The sequence below is a fragment of the Cebus imitator genome, unplaced genomic scaffold, assembly GCF_001604975.1.
Source record: "Cebus imitator isolate Cc_AM_T3 unplaced genomic scaffold, Cebus_imitator-1.0 Scaffold376, whole genome shotgun sequence".
NCBI lineage: Eukaryota > Metazoa > Chordata > Mammalia > Primates > Cebidae > Cebus > Cebus imitator.
Genome location: NW_016107691.1, coordinates 1,420,610 through 1,440,588, shown reverse-complemented (window position 1 = coordinate 1,440,588; position 19,979 = coordinate 1,420,610). Strand labels below are relative to the sequence as shown.

The following is a 19,979-nucleotide window of genomic DNA, read 5'->3' as shown; positions in this document are numbered from 1 at the left end:
TTGTCCATGAGTATGCAATGTTTAGCTCCCACTTATAAGTGGGAACATGCTATATTTGGTTTTCTATTCCTGCATTAATTCACTTAGGATAATGGCCTCCAGCTCAATCCATGTTGCTGCAAAGGACATGATTTTGTTCTCTTTTATGACGCATAGTATTCCATGGTGTATATATACCACACTTTCTTTATCCAATCCACTGTTGGTGGGCACCTAGGTTGATTCCATGTCATTGCTATTGTGAATAGTGCTGTGATGAACATAGGAGTGTATGTGTCTTTTCGGTAGAATGATTTATTTTCTTTTGGATGTATACCCAGTAATGGGATTGCTGGGTTGAAGGGTAGTTCTGTTTTAAGTTCCTTGAGAAGTCTCCAAACTGCTTTCCAAAGTGACTGAACTAATTTACATTCCCACCAACAGTGTCTAAGCATTCCCTTTTCTCTGCAGCCTTGCCAGCATCTGTTGTTTTTACTTTTAAATAATAGCCATTCTGACTGGTTTGAGATGGTATCTCATTGTGATTTTGATTTGCATTTCTCTGGTGATTAGTGATACTGTGCATCTTTTCATGTTTGTTGGCTGCTTGTATGTCTTCTTTTAAGAAGTGCAGCAAACTGACACAAGAACAGAAAATCAAACACCGCATGTTCTCACTCATAGGCGGGTGTTGAACAATGAGAACACATGGACACAGGGAGGGGAGCATCACACACTGGGGTCTGGGGTGGGGGGAACTAGAGGAGGGACAGCAGGGTGTGGGGAGTTGGGGAGGGATAACATGGGGAGAAATGCCAGATATAGGTGATGGGGAGGAAGGCAGCAAACCACACTGCCATGTATGTACCTATGCAACAATCTTGCATGTTCTTCACATGTACCCCAAAACCTAAAATGCAATAATATATATATATGAAATGTCCATGTCTTTTGCCTACTTTTTAATGGTGTTAATTGGTTTTTGCTTGCTTAATTAAATTCCTTATAGATGCTAGATGCCAGATTTTCATCAGATGCATAGTTTGTGAATATTTTCTCCTATTTTGTAGGTTGTCTGTTTACTCTGTTGGTAGTTTCTTTTGCTGTGAAGAAGCTTTTTAGTTTAATCAGGTCCCACTTGTCAATTTTTTGTTTTGTTGCAATTACTTTTGAGGACTTAGTCATAAACTCTTTCCCAAGGCCAATGTCCAGAATGGTGTTTACTAGGTTTTCTTTTAGGATTCTTAGGATTTTAGGTCTTACCTTTAAATCTTTAATCTGTCTTGAGTTAATTTTTGTATATGGTGAAAGGTAGGGGCCTAGTTTTATTCGTTGGCATATAGCTAATCCGCTATCCCAGCATCATTTATTGAATAGGGAGACCTTTCCCCACTGCTTATTTTTGTTCACTTAGAACAAGTATTTATGAAGAGAATTTAATTGAAGAGCTCCTTGTTCCTCTTACTCTCAGCAGACAACCGCACCTCCTATGGCCTGGCCTTACACCTCTCAATTTCGTGTCCTTTCTACCTTTCACATGTAAACTTACATCTATACCCATCTTTACCTTGTTCTTACTGTAGTGGTTTTTCAGACCAGACCAGTATTACCTGGGAACTTGTTAGATATGCAAATCATCAGGCCCTACCCCACACCTACTGAATCAGAAAGGGTAGGATGGGACCCAGCAGTCTGGTTTGACAAGACTTTCAAGTGATTTTGATACATGCTCAAGTTAAAAAAAAACACCCTGATTTTACTCTGCTTTTATTCACTTCCATTTCATCAGGGACCTTTCTCTATCATTTGTCCTTTTTCCTCTTATCTTCAGCATCTTCCTCTTTACTGGTTATCTGCTCTCAAATGATAAATACGGTCAAGTCTCTCTATCCTAAAATATTTTCTTGATCCTCTGACCTCCTTAAAACACCATGCTATCTCTTTTCTTCCCTTCTCATCCAGATTTTACAAAAGAGTAATCTGTACATTCCATTCCCTCCATAACCTTCTGTAATCACTTCTGCTACTTGATTGAAATTACTCTCCCCAGGGTCAACAGTAATGTCCACATTATCCAATCCAGTGGACATTTTAGTTCTCATCTTACTTAACCTATTTTGACTAATTCCTTCTACTTGAAGTTCTTTTTTGGTTTTGTTACCACACTATTTAGATTCTTCTTCTAGGTTTCCTATTCCTTGGTTTCGTTTGTGGGCTTCCTTTTTATGCATATACCTTAAATCTTTTTCTTCTCCCACCTAGGTTCCATCTTTAGCTTTTTTCTCCTCTTCAGTCTCTCCCTGTTGGCTGTTTTCATTCTTAGTACTTTAGTTCTCACTGTATCAGTTAGGTTATAGGCTAAGCTGCTGTCACAAAGAAACTCAAAAATACAAGGTCTCCATATACAAGTATTTCTCTCAGGTAACCATCTAGAGGACTGCAGTCAGTGCTGGTAAGGCAGCACTACTTCATGCAGTCATCCAGGATCCAGGTTTCTTTATTTTTGTTGCACTGACATCTCCTAGGGCAGGGATTGGCAAACTACTGTCTGTGGGCCAAATCTGGCCCACTCCCTGTTGTAAATAAAGTTTTATTGGAACACAGCCACCCCATTTTATTTATTGCCTATGGTTGCTTTTGTGCTTCAGTGGCAGAGCTGAATAGTCACAACAGAGGTCATAAGACCTGCAAAGCCTAATGTATTTACTGTCTGGACCCTTACAGAAGACGTTGGTTGACCTCTGTCCTCTGGTATTATTTTAATCTGTATAGTTGAAGTTGGACCACCATCAAACCTCCATTCCAGCCCGTGGGAAGAGAGTCGAGGGAAAGCAGTTTCCTTTTGATTTGTTAAAAATAAAAGCAGGAAAAATTTTAAACTTTATTGTATGCAATAAGAGAAAGTACAGATCTCAATCCAGGGTACTTTAAACCAGGTGGTAACAAACTTATCTTACAGCAGTTTATAAAGCAGAAGGGCAGAAACATTTTGACCTTTTTTCTGATTGGCTGTTATAAATGATCTTTCTTTTACAGGCAAACAGCTGTTTAAAGTGATTGTCTGTAGTTATTGGTTTCATTTCACTGAAGAATTCTGACAAAGATGTAAAGCTTATGTTTTATGTTTATGATTAGAGATAGCAGTTACGAGGAAATTGGGATGACTTCAGTTTCGGTTACCTGATGATGGGTGGCTGGCCTTGGGGTATATCTCAATTGTTTTCTCCATTTTTGTCTTTAACAGTTTAAATCTTTAAATATGTAGTTTTTCATAAACAATTTCGAACATATGAGTGAGTAGAAAATAACATAGTGCAGTGAATGTCTTTGTACACCGAGGTAGCTAAGATTTTGCTACGCTTGCTTTTTTTATTCCCTTTTTCTGAATTATTTTAAGGCACATTCCAGACGTTGTTGTCCCCCCCCCCCATAAACTTCAATGTATATCTCATAAAAGGAATATTTTCCTACATAACCATGGTGCCATTGTTACATTCCTTTATAACCACAATGCTATCGTTACATTTAACAAAACTAACATTAATTCATTAGTAACATCTAATAATCTGTGTTTACATTTCCAGACTGTCTTAAATATTTTACAGTTGATTTGTTTAACTTGGGTCCCAAAGCCTATGCATTATATTTAGTAGTTATGTTTCTTAAGTCCCTTTTCTTCTAGAGTACCCCTCTCCTGTCCATGTACCTTTTATTTATTTGCTTTTTGCCATTAACTTGCCAAATAAATGGGATCTAAATTCTAAAGCTCTCCTTTAGAATTTCCAAGTTCTGGATTTGTGTTTTTGCTTCCTTGTGATGTCATTTAAGTTGTTCCTCTAAATCTTTATCTCTGTAAAAGGAAGGTTTCTGTAAAGGTCATACCTAGTGATGTGAGCAGGCACACATTGTTTGGCTGTCCCAATATAAGGATGTTAAGATTGATCAGTGAGTTCAGGCGTGACAGCCCAATTTCTCCGTTGTAGTTTCCTGTCAGTCCTTCATCTAATGGTTTCTTCCATTGGTGACCATTATCTGAATCAATTACTTCATTTAAGGTCACAAAATGGTGATTTTTAAATTCCATCATTCCATCCATGTTTTTTAGCTAGAATTCTTCTGCAAGGACAACTTTATTTTATTTTATTTTTTCCTTTTTTTTCTTTTTCCTGAGACGGAAGGAAGCCAACAACTTTTTTTTTTTGAGATGGAGCCTCACTCTGTCACCCAGGCTGGAATGCAATGTCACGATCTCAGCTCACTGTAACCTCCAGCTCCCAGATTCAAGCAATTCTCCTGCCTTAGCCTCCCTGGTAGCTGGGATTACAGGTACACACCACCATGCCCAGCTAATTTTTGTATTTTTAGTAGAGTTGGGGTTTTGCCATGTTGACCAGTCTAGTCTTGAACTACCGAGCTCAGGTGATCTACCCACCTTGGCCTCCCAAAGTGCTGGGATTATAGGCATGAGCCACTGCGCCCTGCCAAGGACAACTTTTTCTCATTTAGTAGGGCTGTTTGGCTATTCTGAAATACAGGAAATTTTCTTCTAAGCAAGACACTAGGAAGTTTCAACCATTATTTCTGTTCATGTCCCATTCTAAAGGACTTAGTTCCATGGCTATATCTAGCTTCAAGAAAGGCTGGGAAATGGAGTCTCTAACTGAGGGACCATGTTCCCACTAAAACTCTAGTTATTGAAGAAGGAGAGAGTAGATTTTGGGAGACAACTAATAATGTACCACGTTACCCAGACCTACTGGGTCATCTAAACTAGACACCTAGATCATCTTTGATTCTTCTGTATCTTTGCTTCCTTCTAGTATTGGATTCAGTATCAAGTTTGTTAATTTTGCCTCATCTGTATTTCTCAACGTTGTCCTTTCCCCACCATTCTTGTTGTAGGGCTTCATCTCAGAGCCTCCTAACTTGTCCCTTCACTCTAGTGTGTACTCTACTCCCTCAACCCATCGCCAGACTGAAGCTAGAGTGATCTATCTAAATCCATATCTGATCTACTATGTATTGCTTCTTTGCCTTTGCTCCTGTAACACTTTCTTCCTGGAATATCTCTCATTTTCCTGGTGAATTTGTCCTTCAAGACCAGGCTCATACACAGGGCCAGGACTAGGGCAAAACAAGTAAGACAGTCCACTTTGATGCAGAATGTGAGAAGGTACCACAAAACTCAGTAATCAATATAAACAACATTTGTATGTAGTATTTTTAAACTATAAAAATTAATGCAAAAAATTCATAATGAACGAAATACCAAAATTTCATATAACTCATCTCATTTACCTCACCCTAATCCTGGCCCTGTTGGGTCCTAGCTTTAGTTAAACTTGATATTTGATTGATCATGGCTTTTTGTGGATTAATTTTGGTTAAAAAATATCATATTGAGACATCATTTATCTTGATTACTGAGGTTTTCTTCTACTCCCTTACATTTCATGCCTAAGAAAAGTACTTCACTTGCCTCACGCTAGTTCCAGTGTTGCTCAGGAATCACCTCCTTAAAGAAGTATTCTACTTACCATAGTGTATTAGTAGTTTTTGATTTGTCTTTGTGATAGTTTGTATCTCAGTTTAATGGGTTTAGGTTTTTAAAATATTTCAGAACTCTTAATAGAACAGTTAACTTTTTGCATAAAAGCAGGTTGCCGTTTCATGACTTACCAAAGACATTTGTTGAAACCTAGAATGGTCATAAAAATCAAGCCTACATTTGGGCCACTAGTATTTAGTGACTGATTACTAGGATTGTATGTGTGCAGAGTCTGTGGGAAACTTACCAAACCTTTTACGTGGCCATTTAATGCTATCTTTTTTTTCCTTGCAGCTCTCAAAGGCCGCTTGGCAGAATATAATATCATGCTTTTATAAATAGAACTCAACTTAAGGTCTCATAAACATAAAATTATATTTTAAAAACTTTTCCTTTTTGTAATTATGTAAGCAATGCATGTTTAATGTAGAAAAATGTGGAAGGCAGAAAAAATCCAGAAGAGAGAAATGCTTACTTGTAGCCTCATCACTCAGATATAAGCCACTGTCAGTATTTGGTTTTATATGTTCATCTTGTCTCTTTGCTGTGCTTATGGATATTTGTAAGTTTACATGTTTTTAATAAAAATAATATGGTACTTTGCAATCTTTTCTTTCTGGGTAGCAATTAAGTTTTGATGTCTTTCAGTGTCAGCAAATACCATCCTACAACAAAATTTTATAGTTCCATTAAATAAATGTGTAACCAATCTGTGTAGTTGTTGCTTTGGATATTGTTTCTCATTTTTCACTAAATGAATCATTTTTTTTACTCTTGTTAAGTACTTTTTCTTTATTTTCCCCAAATTTTCTTCTAGCTCCAGAAATAATAGACTTAGTGCGAGGAATGTGGGGCCGATGAAAATCATCTTTATAAAATACACTTTGACACAAAGTATATTCTTTTTCTACACGGTTTAAGTATTTTCATCATAATAGCAGATATTTTTCTGGGATTCCCAAATACTGTTTTATAAATTTTAGATGAATTTAAAATGAATTCAGCATTTTGGTTCTCTGTGATAAAATAAAATGTTCACCTCTTTTTGTTTTAGATTCGAATGCAGGCTCAAGGCAGCTTGTTCCAAGGGAGCATGATTGGAAGCTTTATCGACATATACCAACAAGAAGGCACCAGAGGTCTGTGGAGGGTAAGTACTCTTTTCCTGGGATTATTCTACACTCCCAGTTCCTACAATTTGCAAAGAATACTTTTTTTATATAAAGCCATAAAATCGTGAATTATAATCCAAAAACTAAAGTAAGAAACTCCTCATCTCCTTTGAAAGGCCCAAAACTTATCATTGGCCTTTTATTTCTGCATGATATTTGGGGATTGTGTAGGTGGGGAAAGTAATTGCATTATATGAGATGGCCTTTTGATCTAGTTCACAGTGAATGTAGTTGTTCTGTACTAATACGACGACCTGTGTCTTTTTTTTTTGTTTTTTTTGAGACGGAGTCTTGCTCTGTTGCCAGGCTGGGGTGCAGTGGCATGATCTCGGCTCACTGCAACCTCTGTCTCCCAGGTTCAAGTGATTCCCCTGCCTCAGGCTCCTGAGTAGCTGGGACTACAGGTGCAAGCCACCATGCCCAGCTAATGTTTTGTATTTTAGGAGAGACGGGGTTTCACCATGACCAGGATGGTCTTGATCTCCTGACCTCGTGATTCGCCTGCCTCGGCCTTCCAAAGTGCTGGGATTACAGGTGTGAGCCACTGCGCCCGGCCCCGATGTGTGTCTTTATAATGCTTAGGTTCAAAACCTGTTAACAGCTGAATGTGGTGGCACATACCTGTCATCCCAGCACTTTGGGAGGTCAAGGCAGGTGGATCATTGAGGTCAGGAGTTCGAGACCAGCCTGGCTAACATGGTAAAACCCTGTCTCTACTAAAAATAGAAAAATTAGCTGGGTGTGGCGGCGCAAGCCTGTAGTCCCAGCTACTCAGGAGGCTGAGGCAGGAGAATTGCTTGAACCCTGGAGGTAGAGGTTNAAAAAAAAAAGGTAGAAACTTGCTCTGTCACCCAGGCTGGGGTGCAGTAGCAGAATCTTGGCTCACTGCAACCTCCACCTCCCAGGTTCAAGCAATTCCCCTGCCTCAGCCTCCTGAGTAGCTGGGACTACAGGTGCATGTCACCATGCCTGGCTAATTTTTTGGTATTTTTAGTATAGACAGGGTTTCATCATGTTGGCCAGGCTGGTCTCAAACTCCTGACCTCAGGTGATTCACCTACCTTGGCCTCCCAAGTTGCTGGTATTACAGGCATGAGCCACTTCGCCCAGAGGTTTTTTTCTTTTTTTTAAGATAGAGTGTCGCTCTGTTGCCCAGGCTGGAGTGCAGTGGTGCGATCTTGGCTCACTGCAACCTCTGCCTCCTGGGTTCAAGCGATTCTCCTGCCTCAGCCTCTGGAGTATCCAGGATTATAGGCGTGCACCACCACAACTGGCTAATTTTGTATTTTTGTTAGAGATAGGGTTTCACCATGTTGGCCAGGCTGGTCTTGAACTCCTGACCTCAAGTGATCCACACGCCTCGGCCTCCCTACGTGCTGGGATTACAGACGTGAGCTACCGTGTTGAGCCCTGATTACTCTTGAGTAAAATTTTCAGCCCCTAAAGAATGAGGTGAGAAGGCAGGTACAAGAATGGACGCTATTGATCATCTCATCTCCTGCGGCCCTGTCCTCGCTGCCTTACGGGAAGAATGCATTTGGGACATTACATTGTCTTTATCCTTTCCTCTTTATTCTTTTTACCAGTCCTCCAGCGGTTGTGGGGCACCCAGGATGTATCCCAAGACATCCAGGAGATGAAGGATGAGAGTGCAAGGATGTCACAGGAAAAGCAAGTGACCGTGCTGGAGCTCTTTAGAGTATCCAGCTACCGACAGCCCATCATCATTTCCATCGTGCTCTAGCTCTCTCAGCAGCTCTCTGGAATCAATGCTGTGAGTATGATACCTTAGGGTCAAAAGTATCATACAATATTTCACTTAAAATGCCGGGTATAGTATTGGTGTGCCTGTGTAGTCCCGGCTACTCAGGCCTCAGGAGACTGAGGTAAGAGGATCGCTTGAGCCCGGGAGTTTGAGGCTGCAGTGAGCTATAATTATGCCACTACACTCCAGCGTGGGAGACAGAGTAAGACTCTTTCTCTGAAATTAAAAAAAAAAAAAAGCCTGGCACATTAGTGCACACCTATAATCCCAGCACTTTGGGAGGCCCAGGAGGGCGGATCACCTGAGATCAGGAGTTTGAGACCAGCCTGGCCAACATGGTGAAACCCCATCTTTACTAAAAATCCAAAAATTAGCCAGGTGTGCTGGCAGGCACCTGTAATCCCAGATACTTCGGAGGCTGAGGCAGGAGAATTGCTTGAACCGGGGAGATGATGAAGGTTGCAGTATGCTGAGATCATGCCACTTCACTCCAGCCTGGGCAACAGAGTGAGACTCTGTCTTAAAAAAAAAAAAACAAACAAACTGCTATCTTAAACAATTTTTTAACCTAGAAAGTGTAACATGTACTGTAAAATATTGAGAAAATATAGAAAGTAAAAAGAAAAAAAATCCAGTAGTCCCACTGCCTAGAGATAATCTCTGTTAAACATTTTGTCATGTTATCTTTCAGTCTTCTGTTTATACTTTGCTTTTTGGTTGTCATTGTTGCTATAACTTTTTAATCCTTAAGTATTATAATATTAATAAGATTATTAGTAGAATATGCAGAGAGAGTGGAATGGGAAATCTGTTAGTATGCTTTTAAATAAAAATGAGAGCTTTGCTATTTTTCTTCCTTTATAATTTTTCATAGCATAAAAAATTTCAAGCTTAAGGAAAAATGGAAAGAATAGAACTATGAAATACATATCCATGAGCTGGATTTGAAGACTGTTAAAGTTTGGTTGTATTTGCTTTATCTGTTTACATGTATACATTTTTCTCTCTCTCTCTCTCTCTGTCTCTCTTTCTTTCTCTTTCTCTCTCTCTCTCTCTTTAACTATGCTAAATGAAAGTAGGTTGCAGACATCATGGCACTCAACTAAATATTTCATTATGCATCTCCTTAGAATAAGTATATTCTACCGAATAACAATACCATTATCGTATCTAAGAAAGTGAACAAGTCCGTAATACCTAATATCTAGCCCATATTAAAATTTCCTGTTAATGTGACCAGGCTTATTTCCTTCTTTCCTTCCTTCCTTCCTTCCTTCCTTCCTTCCTTCCTTCCTTCCTTCCTCCCTCCCTTCCTCCCTTCCTCCCTTCCTCCCTTCCTCCCTTCCTTCTGTCCATCCGCCTGTCCATCCTTTCTCTCTCTTTTCTCTTTTTCTCCTCCCCTTCCTCCCCTCCGTTTTGAGGCAGGGTTTTGCTTTGTTGCCTAGGTTGGTCTTGATCTTCTGGCTTCAGGTGATCCTCTGGCCTTAGCCTCCCAATGTGTTGAGCTTACGGATGTGAGCTACCATGGCTGGCCAGGCTAGTTTTCTTATAAAATATTTCCTCATGGTGTTTAACTTGTTTATCTTTTGTATTTCCTATAAACTGTAAGTAGGGTCCATTAGCTTGATTAGATTCATGTTAAACATTTTTGGTAAGGGTGCTTCATAGGTGAAGCTGTGTATTTGATACTGCATCACAGCAAGAGGCACATAATATTACATTGTCTCATGATTAGTGGTGCCAAGTTTGATTCCTTGGTAAGATGATATCCACCAGATCTCGCCATTGTAAAAGAAAGTTTTTTTTCCCTCCTTTGCAATTAGCAAGTAATCTGGGGGGTGATAAAATTCTAGTAACATGCCTATATCCTAATATCTAATCACCTTTCATCTAACTAATGGTCTTTGCATCCATTAATGATCCTTGAGGTTTGCTTTTTGGTAACAGCAGGGTACACTTTCGTGATATGTCTAATTTAAAGCCAGAAAAATAGAACTAACTAGAACTTTTTTACAAACTGATGACAAGGAACAAACACAGAGGAATAAATAGAATTGGAGATTTTTTCACAGGAGTGTGGCTACTGTGTTTTTTATTGTAATAAACAGTAGTCATAGAATTTACCGTCTTACCCGTTTTTGATGGTTCAGTAGTGTTACGTACATTCACATTGTTGTACAACCAATCTCCGTAACTTTAGGTTTTGTAAAACTGAAACTGTACTCATTAAACAACCCCCCATTTCTCCTTCCCCTAGCCCCTGGCAACCCCCATTCTATTTTCTGGACCTCTATGAATTTGACTAATATAGGTACCTCATGTAAGTGGAATCATACGATGTTTATCTTTTTGTGACTGGCTGAATTTACTTAGCATAATGTTCTCAAGGTTTATCCATGTGGTAGCATGTGTCAGAATTTCCTTCCTTTTTAAGGCTGAATAATATTCCATCATCTGTATATACCACATTTTGTTTATCCATTCAACCATTGACATTTGAATGGTTTCTGCCTTTTGCCTATTGTGAATAACACTACTGTGTAAATGGGTGTGCAAATATCTTTTTTAGACCCCGCTTTTAATTCTTTTGGTTATATAGCCGAAGTGGAATTGCTGGATTGTATGGTAAATCTATGTTTATTTTTTGAGAAACTGAACATAACTGTTTTTATGATCCAGGCTACTTACATGATCTAGGCACCTAACATGAAGAGGCAAAGTACATTGTTTAATGTATTCTTCTGAGACAGACATGTTTTATTTGCATGTTTAAAATAAAGGAATTATTTTTTCATTTCAATAAGAAAATACATTTGCATTTTGCTTCAAACATATGCTCATCTTAGTCTGTTTTATTTTCCTGCTCTGATTGTAACATGGGTACTGAAATCATTTTACTTTCTTCCTAACTTCATTGTAAGAAAAAATAGCACGAGTACAATAACAAAGCATAACTGGCGCTTACCACAGAGTTGGAGAGAGAGTAGTGTGGTGGAGACTGTGGTCCTGGAGAGCACAGTCCCCGTTGAAAGAGGACAGCCATTCCTTAGCTCCAACCCATTGCTGCCATGTGTTGATGGTGAGCCCAGTGTGGTCAGATTTTCTGGCCTTTCAAGAGAAGCTGGAAATCTGCATTTCTGTGTGAAATACCCTGATTTTTACACATTAACAGCCAATTTAGTCTTTTGGAAACACTGTGGGCCACTCAAAACATGTCTATAGCCTGACTTTGGTCTGTGGGCTCCAATTTGGGGCATTACTGTTCACCAAATCAGTCTTCTGTGAAGGGCACCCTCTTTATGAGAAGCAGGTTGAAGAGCCAGCAAGGAAGGCACTCTTCGGCTAGCCAGCCGTATCAGTCAAGCATCTTGGCACGGCTATGTCATTTCCACTTCATTTTTTTTTTTTTTAAGTGAAAGCGAACTTATTAAGAAAGTAAAGGAATGAAGAATGGCTACTCCATAGACAGAGCAGCCCCACTTTATAAATTGAGTTTGGGAACTTAGAGATGATTGAAAACTTTTTAATATAGTAGTTATCCCAGAAAGCATATGTCCCCATAGTATGTTATTTTCAATTTTAAGTGACACCTAACACAATTATAAAAGTAAAACATTCATTGTGAACATGTAAGAAGAAATAGATAGGCATAAAAATGAAAATTAACATCTCTTACTCTAATACCAGAGGAAAAAATATTTTGATGCATTTCATTATAATCCTTTCTAAGAATTCGGCATGTGTGTGTATACCTTTTCCCCTGAAGATGGAATAATACTATATATAATTTTATGCCTTGCTTTATTTAACATGATAGCATAAGCATTTTCTTGTGTCATTAATATTCTTCAAAAATGTGACTTTTAATGCTCTAGCAACCCTGTGTTATAATATGGGTTGTGACAGGAGCATCGTGCTAGTGAGTGAAACACTGGTAATGTTACCACAGCAGGACATGTAAGTGAAAGACCACTTTCCCTTGGCTTTTCCTCTTGCTTCTTCATACCTTTGCTGTCACTCTAGTGTTTGTCCTTTCTGCATATCTGAAAATTCTGTGAATTAAACTTGGAAACTCTCTTCTCCCCACTGATTTTTGCTTCATGATTTTATTTATAACAGCTTTATTGGGATAATTCACATCTTATAATGATAATTCCCAGTATTTCTTTATTGGGATAATTCACATGAAATTCACTGTCTTTAAAGAACACAATTTGTTTTTAGTGTATTCATAAATTTGTGCAGCCATTACCACTGTCTAAGTTTAGAACATTTTCATTACCAGACAGAAACCCTTACCCTTTTCTCGTCACTTCTCATTTCCCCCAGCCCTCCTAGCTGTAAACAACTCCTACTACTCTACTTTCGTCTCTATAGATTTGCCTGTTCTAGGTATTTCATGTAAATGGAATCAGGCAATATGTAGACTTGTGACTGGCTTCTTCCATTTAGCGTACTGATTTTAAGGTTCATCTATGTTGCAGCATGTATCAGTATTTTATTCTTCTTTTATGGCTGAGTATTAATCCCACTGTGTGGATATACCACACTGTGTTTATCCCTTCATCAGTTAACGAACATTTGGGTTCTTTGTACATTTTGGCTATTATGAATAATGCCACTATGAATGTTTCTGTATACATTTTGGTGTGAACATATATTTTCAGTTCTCTTGGGTATATACCTAGGTGTAGTATTGCTCGCTCATATGGTAATCTGTGTTTAACTTTTTGAGGAAATGCCAAATTGTTTTCCACAGTGGCCTCCCCATTTTAAATTCCCACTGACAGTGTATAAGGGTTTTAATTTCTTCACATCCTCACCAACAGTTACACTTTTACTTTTTTTATCTTTGAGGCAGGATCTTGCCATGTCACCTAAGGAGGAATGCAGTGGTGCAATCATGGCTCACTGCAGCCTCAACCTCCCAGGCTCAGATGATCCTCCCACCTCAGCATCTTAAGTAGCTGCGACTACAGGCACATGCCACCATGCCTGGCTAATTTAAAAACATTTTTAAGAGATAGAGTCTTACTGTGTTTCCCAGGTTTGTCTAGAACCCCTGCTCAAGTGATCCTCCTGCCTCAGCCTCCAAAAGTGCTGGGATTACAGGCATGAGCCATGGCACCTGGCCTTCTTTTACTTAAAAGAAAAATCATTATAGCCATCCTAGTAGGCATGAAGTAGTACGTCCGTATGGTTTTGATTTGCATTTCCCTGGTGAGTAATGATGTTTAGCATCTTTTCATGTGCTTATTGGCCATTTGTGTATCTTTTTTGAAGGAAATATCTTCAGGTCTTTTGGCCATTTTAAAATTGGATTGTTTGCCTTTTTTGTTGTAAGAGTTCTTTATATATTCTGGACGCTAGTCCCTTATCAGATATGTGATTGGCAGATGGTTTTTTCCATCGCGTGTGTTGACTCTTCAGTTTCTTGGTGGTGTCTTTTGAGTCACAAAAGTTTTTAATTGTGATGAAGTCCAACTGATATTTTTTTTCTTTTGTCTCTTGTGCTTTGGTTGTCATATCAATTATTTTATTTTTAGCATAGCAAATGAATTGGAAATTTATAAATGTTCCATTATTAGTCATTGATTTGAAGAGTGACCTCTGTACTTCAGCCTTGTTTTTCTGTTGCTTTTCAACTCATGACCTATTTTGTTTACTCTAAGACATCATTCCTTTTGTATTTCCTTGGTGCCTAATGTCACTTGTGTTTCATAGGGTGTGGTTCCAACTGCTCAGCGTGCTGCCATCGTTGTGGGAGTAGAGCTGCCAGTCTATGATATTACTAAGAAGCACTTAATATTGTCAGGAATGATGGGAGACACCATTTTGACTCATTTCGTGTAAGTAGGACGGGATGTGCTCATTTCATTTCCAGCATTTTGAGCACAAAAAGCCTCTTTTACTGAAATCCTCAGGTGGAATTCAATAACTGGTACGTATGGTCTAAATACCCTTGTCTCTCCTATTATCAGAACTTCAAGCCTTGTGAACACTTAATACTTCACAGAAATCCTAGGTGCTATGGGGGCTTGGGTACTTGGGAACATTGTCTAATACAGCAGCCTATCAGAGGCCTATTTGATTTATATTTAGCCATACACAGCCTCTATATCTAATAAGCACATCTATTATTTGCTTTGGTTAATTTTGTTTGAGAAAGCAAACTTTTCTCAATGGGAATCAGAAAAAAAAGGTAAAATTTTATAAGGTCTGTGAAACTAAAGCACAGTTTTTTGGTTAAAGACTGTTGACAATCTCATTTTACATTTTCTTTGTCTTGCAAACTTTGTGATATTTTGTTACTCAAATGCATTTGGCATATGATGCTGTGGTTTGAAAAATTAATGTAACTAATAGATGGCATATGACACTTTCTACTTAGGAATCTTGTTAGGTTTAGAAGCTCTGCTTTAAAAAACAGGCTGAGTTTCAGATTGAAAACTGAAGGGATGGCCGTTAAATGATGTCTTTTTAGAAAAATGTCCTTTCTCTTTAGATTCTAGTGAAAGGCCAAGTGCCAGGTCTTATTTGATGGGCCTGAGTTATTGTACAGTTTATGTTTGGCCTAATTTCTGTTTAAGTGGGCAGGGAGTAGAAGTGGGGCAATTTGCCTTCTTAAAGTTTTCCTTTTAGTTCCAGCTTTACGTGTGGTTTGGCTGGGGCTCTGGCCTCCAACCCGGTTGATGTGGTGCGAACTCGCATGATGAACCAGAGGGCAATCGTGGGACATGTGGATCTCTATAAGGGCACCGTTGATGGTATTTTAAAGGTAAATACATTGTGGATTTGGGTTACAATTTGGTTTTCTTTGATGTCTTAGACCTTTCTTCAGTTCTTATTATTAGTTGCTACATACCATTTGGAAGGTGAAAGAATCATATTTTTTAGTAGCTTCTCAGTCATTCCCAGGTAGAAAAGCTGTCTCCTTAGCAATCTGCTAATTTGCAGTGGTACTTAATATAATTATTTCCATTTGAATGCTTTAGAATTCAGGATACTTGTATTAATAGTATCATGTAGAATTATTGATAGAAAAGACAGCATATCCCCAATTTGCCTACTTCATATGACACAGAGACCCTGCAATAGAAAACCCAACACTTAAGGAAAAAAACCCTGTACTTTATTTCAGTTCAGGATGGTGCTGTTGTTCACTTTGGCTTTGAAAGTTTCTGCTGTTGTGTTTGTGGGAACTGAATAGTCTAAAAGTATTACATAATTCTTGCTGATACTATTGCTACCGAAAACAAATTGAGGCTAAAATACGATGTTGCCGTATGGTTTCTTTCCTGTTACCAGTTTTGTTTAACAGCTATTATATATCAGGCACCATTTTAGTATTTATGGAGAAATTACAGATATTACAAAAGTACTGTAGGTATATAAGCAGATAATCAGTATAGCCTGATAAGTGATAAACTCTGAGTTCTCAATTTGGAAGCATTGAGGTAGGCTACCTGTAGATGGTGGCATCTTGAATAAGTCGCATCCACTGAGTGTTTAATTGTGTGTCAGGAACTGTCCTAATGAGACTTACGTGTATTAATTCATTCAATCCTCACCGTGACCCCACGGGGTAGACACTGAAGCACTGAAAGATTAAGTAAGCTGCCTGAGGTTTCACAGCTACTAAATGGGAGAGCTGGAATTTAAACTCAGATCATTTGGCCTCAAACTGACATTCTTTACCTCTACACTATGGTGCTTTCCTAATATTGGTGGCCAAGGGTTAGATTAAAAAGGATACTGAATGCTATATTGAAGTGCTTGGACTTTTTTTAACTCATCTTGGGTGCGCATTGGAATCACTTGGGGGAACTTTCTCAGCTCTCTCCTCTATCTTAGACCAATTAACTTAACCTGGTGAGTAAGGTCCAGGTGTCAATATTTTAAACTATATCAGGTGACTGCAATGTTCACCCAGTTTGAAGACTACTAAGGGGATAAGCCTGGAACAGTAGTTCTTAAAAGTTTAACATGCATCAGAATCACCTGGAGGGCTTGTTAAACTTCAGTTCACTTGGACCCATCTCTGGATTCTGATTTAGTAAGTATGGAGTGGGGCCTGGAAATTTGCATTTTTAACAAATTCCCAGGAAATACTGATGCTGCTAGTCTGGAGACCACACTTTGAGAATCACTGACCTACAGTTAGGGAAGGTGATTAGAAGGCTCTTGTTATCTGAGAAAGAGGGGGATGAAGGCCTGAACTTGAGCAAGACATTGGAGATGTCGAAGGTGGGACAGAGTTAAGAATGATTTAGTTGATAGAGTCAACAGGATTTGGTTGACTGGATGTGGAGAGGTGTGGGAGAAAGGAGGTGTCAAAGATAACCTGGGTTTTTGGAGTTGGTGACCAGATGGTGACATTCATTGACAGAGGCATCACAAGAAGAGAAGCAGGTCTTGTGGGAGACATCAACTCAGTTTGATGTGCATGAGAAAAATCCAGTGGATACATTTGGATATTCTAGCCCTGACTCAAGAGAGGTTCATGGATATAGATAAACACCCATGGAGCCATTACTACACAGGTGATACATAACTGTGGAGAAAGTTGACCAAGAAGAGTAGGTAGAGGAGTTCACGACATTTTTACCTTCCCAGCATAGTGGAGTATCATAAAATTCTTTCCCGTAAATAATGACTGATTGAGGCAGCAATTCTCAGACCCTGGAAAGTATAGTTTGGCAAAAGCCCCCATTAGTATTTCTGCATTTGGCAATCACTGGTTTAGAGGGAAGAGCACTAGGCCAAGGAAAGAACACTACAGAATACCAATTTTTAAGGTCTTGGTAAATGAGGAACCTAGGAAAGACACCAAAGGCGAGGAAACTTAGGAGAGAGTAGTGTCATGGGAGCCAAAGGAGTTAATGAGTTTATTTATTTATTGTACGTTAGGTTCTGGGGTACATGTGCAGATCATGCAAGATTGTTGCATAGGTACAAACATGGCAATGTGGTTTGCTGCCTCCATCCCCCCGTCACCTACATCTGGCATTTCTCCCCATGTTATCCCTCCCCGATCTCCCCACCCCTGCTGCTGTCCCTCCCTTGACCCCCCCCAACAGACCCCAGTGTATGACCCCTGTGTTCTCATTGTTCAACACCCGCCTATGAGTGAGAACATGTGGTGTTTGATTTTCTGTTCTTGTGTCAGTTTGCTGAGAATGATGGTTTCCAGATTCATCCATGTTCCTACAAAGGACAGGAACTCATCATTTTTTATGGCTGCATAGTATTCCATGGTATATATGTGCCACATTTTCCTTGTCTAGTCTATCATTGATGGACATTTGGGTTGGTTCCAGGTCTTTGCTATTGTAAACAATGCCACTATGAACATACGTGTTCATGTGTCTTTATAATAGAACAATTTATAATCCTTTGGGTATATACCCAGTAATGGGATTGCTGGTTCAAATGGAATTTCTATTTCTAAGTCCTTGAGGAATTGCCACACTGTCTTCCACAATGGTTGAACTAGTTTATACTCCCACCAACACTGTAAAAGTGTTCCTATTTCTCCACATCCTCTCCAGCATCTGTTGTCTCCAGATTTTTTAATGATCACCATTCTAACTGGTGTGAGGTGGTATCTCAATGTGGTTTTGATTTGCATTTCTCTAATGACAAGTGATGATAAGCATCTTTTCATATGTTTGTTGGCCTCATAAATGTCTTCTTTTGAAAAGTGTCTGTTTATATCTTTCACCCACTTTTGAATGGGTTTGTTTATTTTTTTTCTTGTAATTCTGTTTTAGTTATTTGTAGATTCTGGATATTAGCCCTTTGTCAGATGGGTAGATTGCAAAAATTTTTTCCCATTCTGTTGGTTGCCAGTTCACTCAAATGATTGTTTCTTTTGCTGTGCAGAGGCTCTGGAGTTTAATTAGGTTCCATTTGTCTATTTTGGCTTTTGTTGCCAATGCTTTTGGCGTTTTAGCCATGAGGTCCTTGCCTATACCTATGTCCTGCATGGTTCTGCCTAGGTTTTCTTCTAGAGTTTTTATGGTGTTAGGTCTTATGTTTAAACCTTTAAAACATCTGGAGTTAATTTTAGTGTAAGGTGTCAGGAAGGGGTCCAGTTTCTGCTTTCTGCACATGGCTAGCCAGTTTTCCCAACACTATTTATTAAACAGGGAATCCTTTCCCCATTGCTTGTTTTTGTCAGGTTTGTCAAAGATCAGATGGTTGTAGATGGTGGCCTTGCTTTCAAGGCTTCTTTTCTTTTCCACTGGTCTATATCTCTGTTTTGGTACAAGTACCAAGCTGTTTTGATTACTGTAGCCTTGTAGCATAGTTTGAAATCAGGGAGCACAATGCCTCCAGCTTTGTTCTTTTTGCTCAGGATTTTCTTGGCTATGTGGGCTCTCTTTTGGTTCCATATGAAGTTTAAGGTGGTTTTTCCAGTTCTGTGAAGAAGGTCATTGGTAGCTTGATAGGGATAGCATTGAATCTATTAATTACTTTGGGCAGTATGGCCATTTTCATGATATTGATTCTTCCTAACCGTGAGCATGGAATGTTTCTCCATCTGTTTGTGTCCTCTCTTATTTCCTTGATCAGTGGTTTGTAGTTCTCCTTGAAGAGGTCCTTTACATTCTTTGTTAGTTGTATTCCTAGGAATTTTATTCACTTTGTAGCAATTGTGAATGGGAGTTTGCTCATGATTTGGCTCTCTTGTTAGTCTGTTATTGGCGTATAGAAATGCTTGTGATTTTGCACATTGATTTTGTATCCTGAGACTTTGCTGAAGTTGCTCATCTGTTTAAGGAGATTTTGGGCTGACATGATAGGGTCTTCTGAATATACAGTCATACTGTCTGCAAATAGAGACAATTTGGCTTCCTTCTTTCCTAATTGAATACCTTTTTTTTTTTTTCCTTGCCTAATTGCTCTGGCTAGAACGTCCAATACTTTATTGAATAGGAGTGGTGAGAGAGGGCATCCTTGTCTAGTGCCGGATTTTAAAGGGAATGCTTCCAGTTTTTGCCCATTCAGTATGATACTGGCTGTGGGTTTGTCATAAATAGCTTTTATTTTGAGATATGTTCCTTCGATACATGGTTTATTGAGAGTTTTTAGCATAAAGGGCTGTTGAATTTTGTCGACGGCCTTCTCTGCATCTATTGAGATAATCGTGTTTTTTGTCTTTGGTTCTGTTTATGTGGTGGATTATGTTTATAGACTTGCATATGTTGAATCAGCCTTGCATCCCGGGATGAAACCTACTTGATCGTGATGGATAAGCTTTTTGATGTGCTGTTGCAATCAGTTTGCCATCATTTTATTGAATATTTTTGCATCTATGTTCATCATGGATACTGGACTGATGAAGTTTTCTTTTTTTGTTGAGTCTCTGCCGGGTTTTGGTATCAGGATGATGTTGGTCTCATAAAACGATTTGGGAAGGATTCCCTCTTTTTGAATTGTTTGGAATAGTTTCAGAAGGAATGGTACCAGCTCCTCTTTGTATGTCTGGTAGAATTCAGCTGTGAACCTG

General features: G+C 38.9%; 1 protein-coding gene across 3 annotated transcripts in view; it reads left to right on the top strand.

Moving 5' to 3' along the window:
* Positions 1-19,979, top strand: part of SLC25A14 (solute carrier family 25 member 14) — a 41,529-nt gene that overhangs the window by 13,090 nt on the left and 8,460 nt on the right. For all 3 annotated transcript variants that reach the window (XM_017507506.1, XM_017507509.2, XM_017507507.2), the window contains 3 exons: positions 6,582-6,677; positions 14,189-14,313; positions 15,107-15,242. In XM_017507506.1, the coding sequence (XP_017362995.1) occupies positions 6,582-6,677; positions 14,189-14,313; positions 15,107-15,242 (357 nt within the window). The remainder of the gene's footprint in view (positions 1-6,581; positions 6,678-14,188; positions 14,314-15,106; positions 15,243-19,979) is intronic.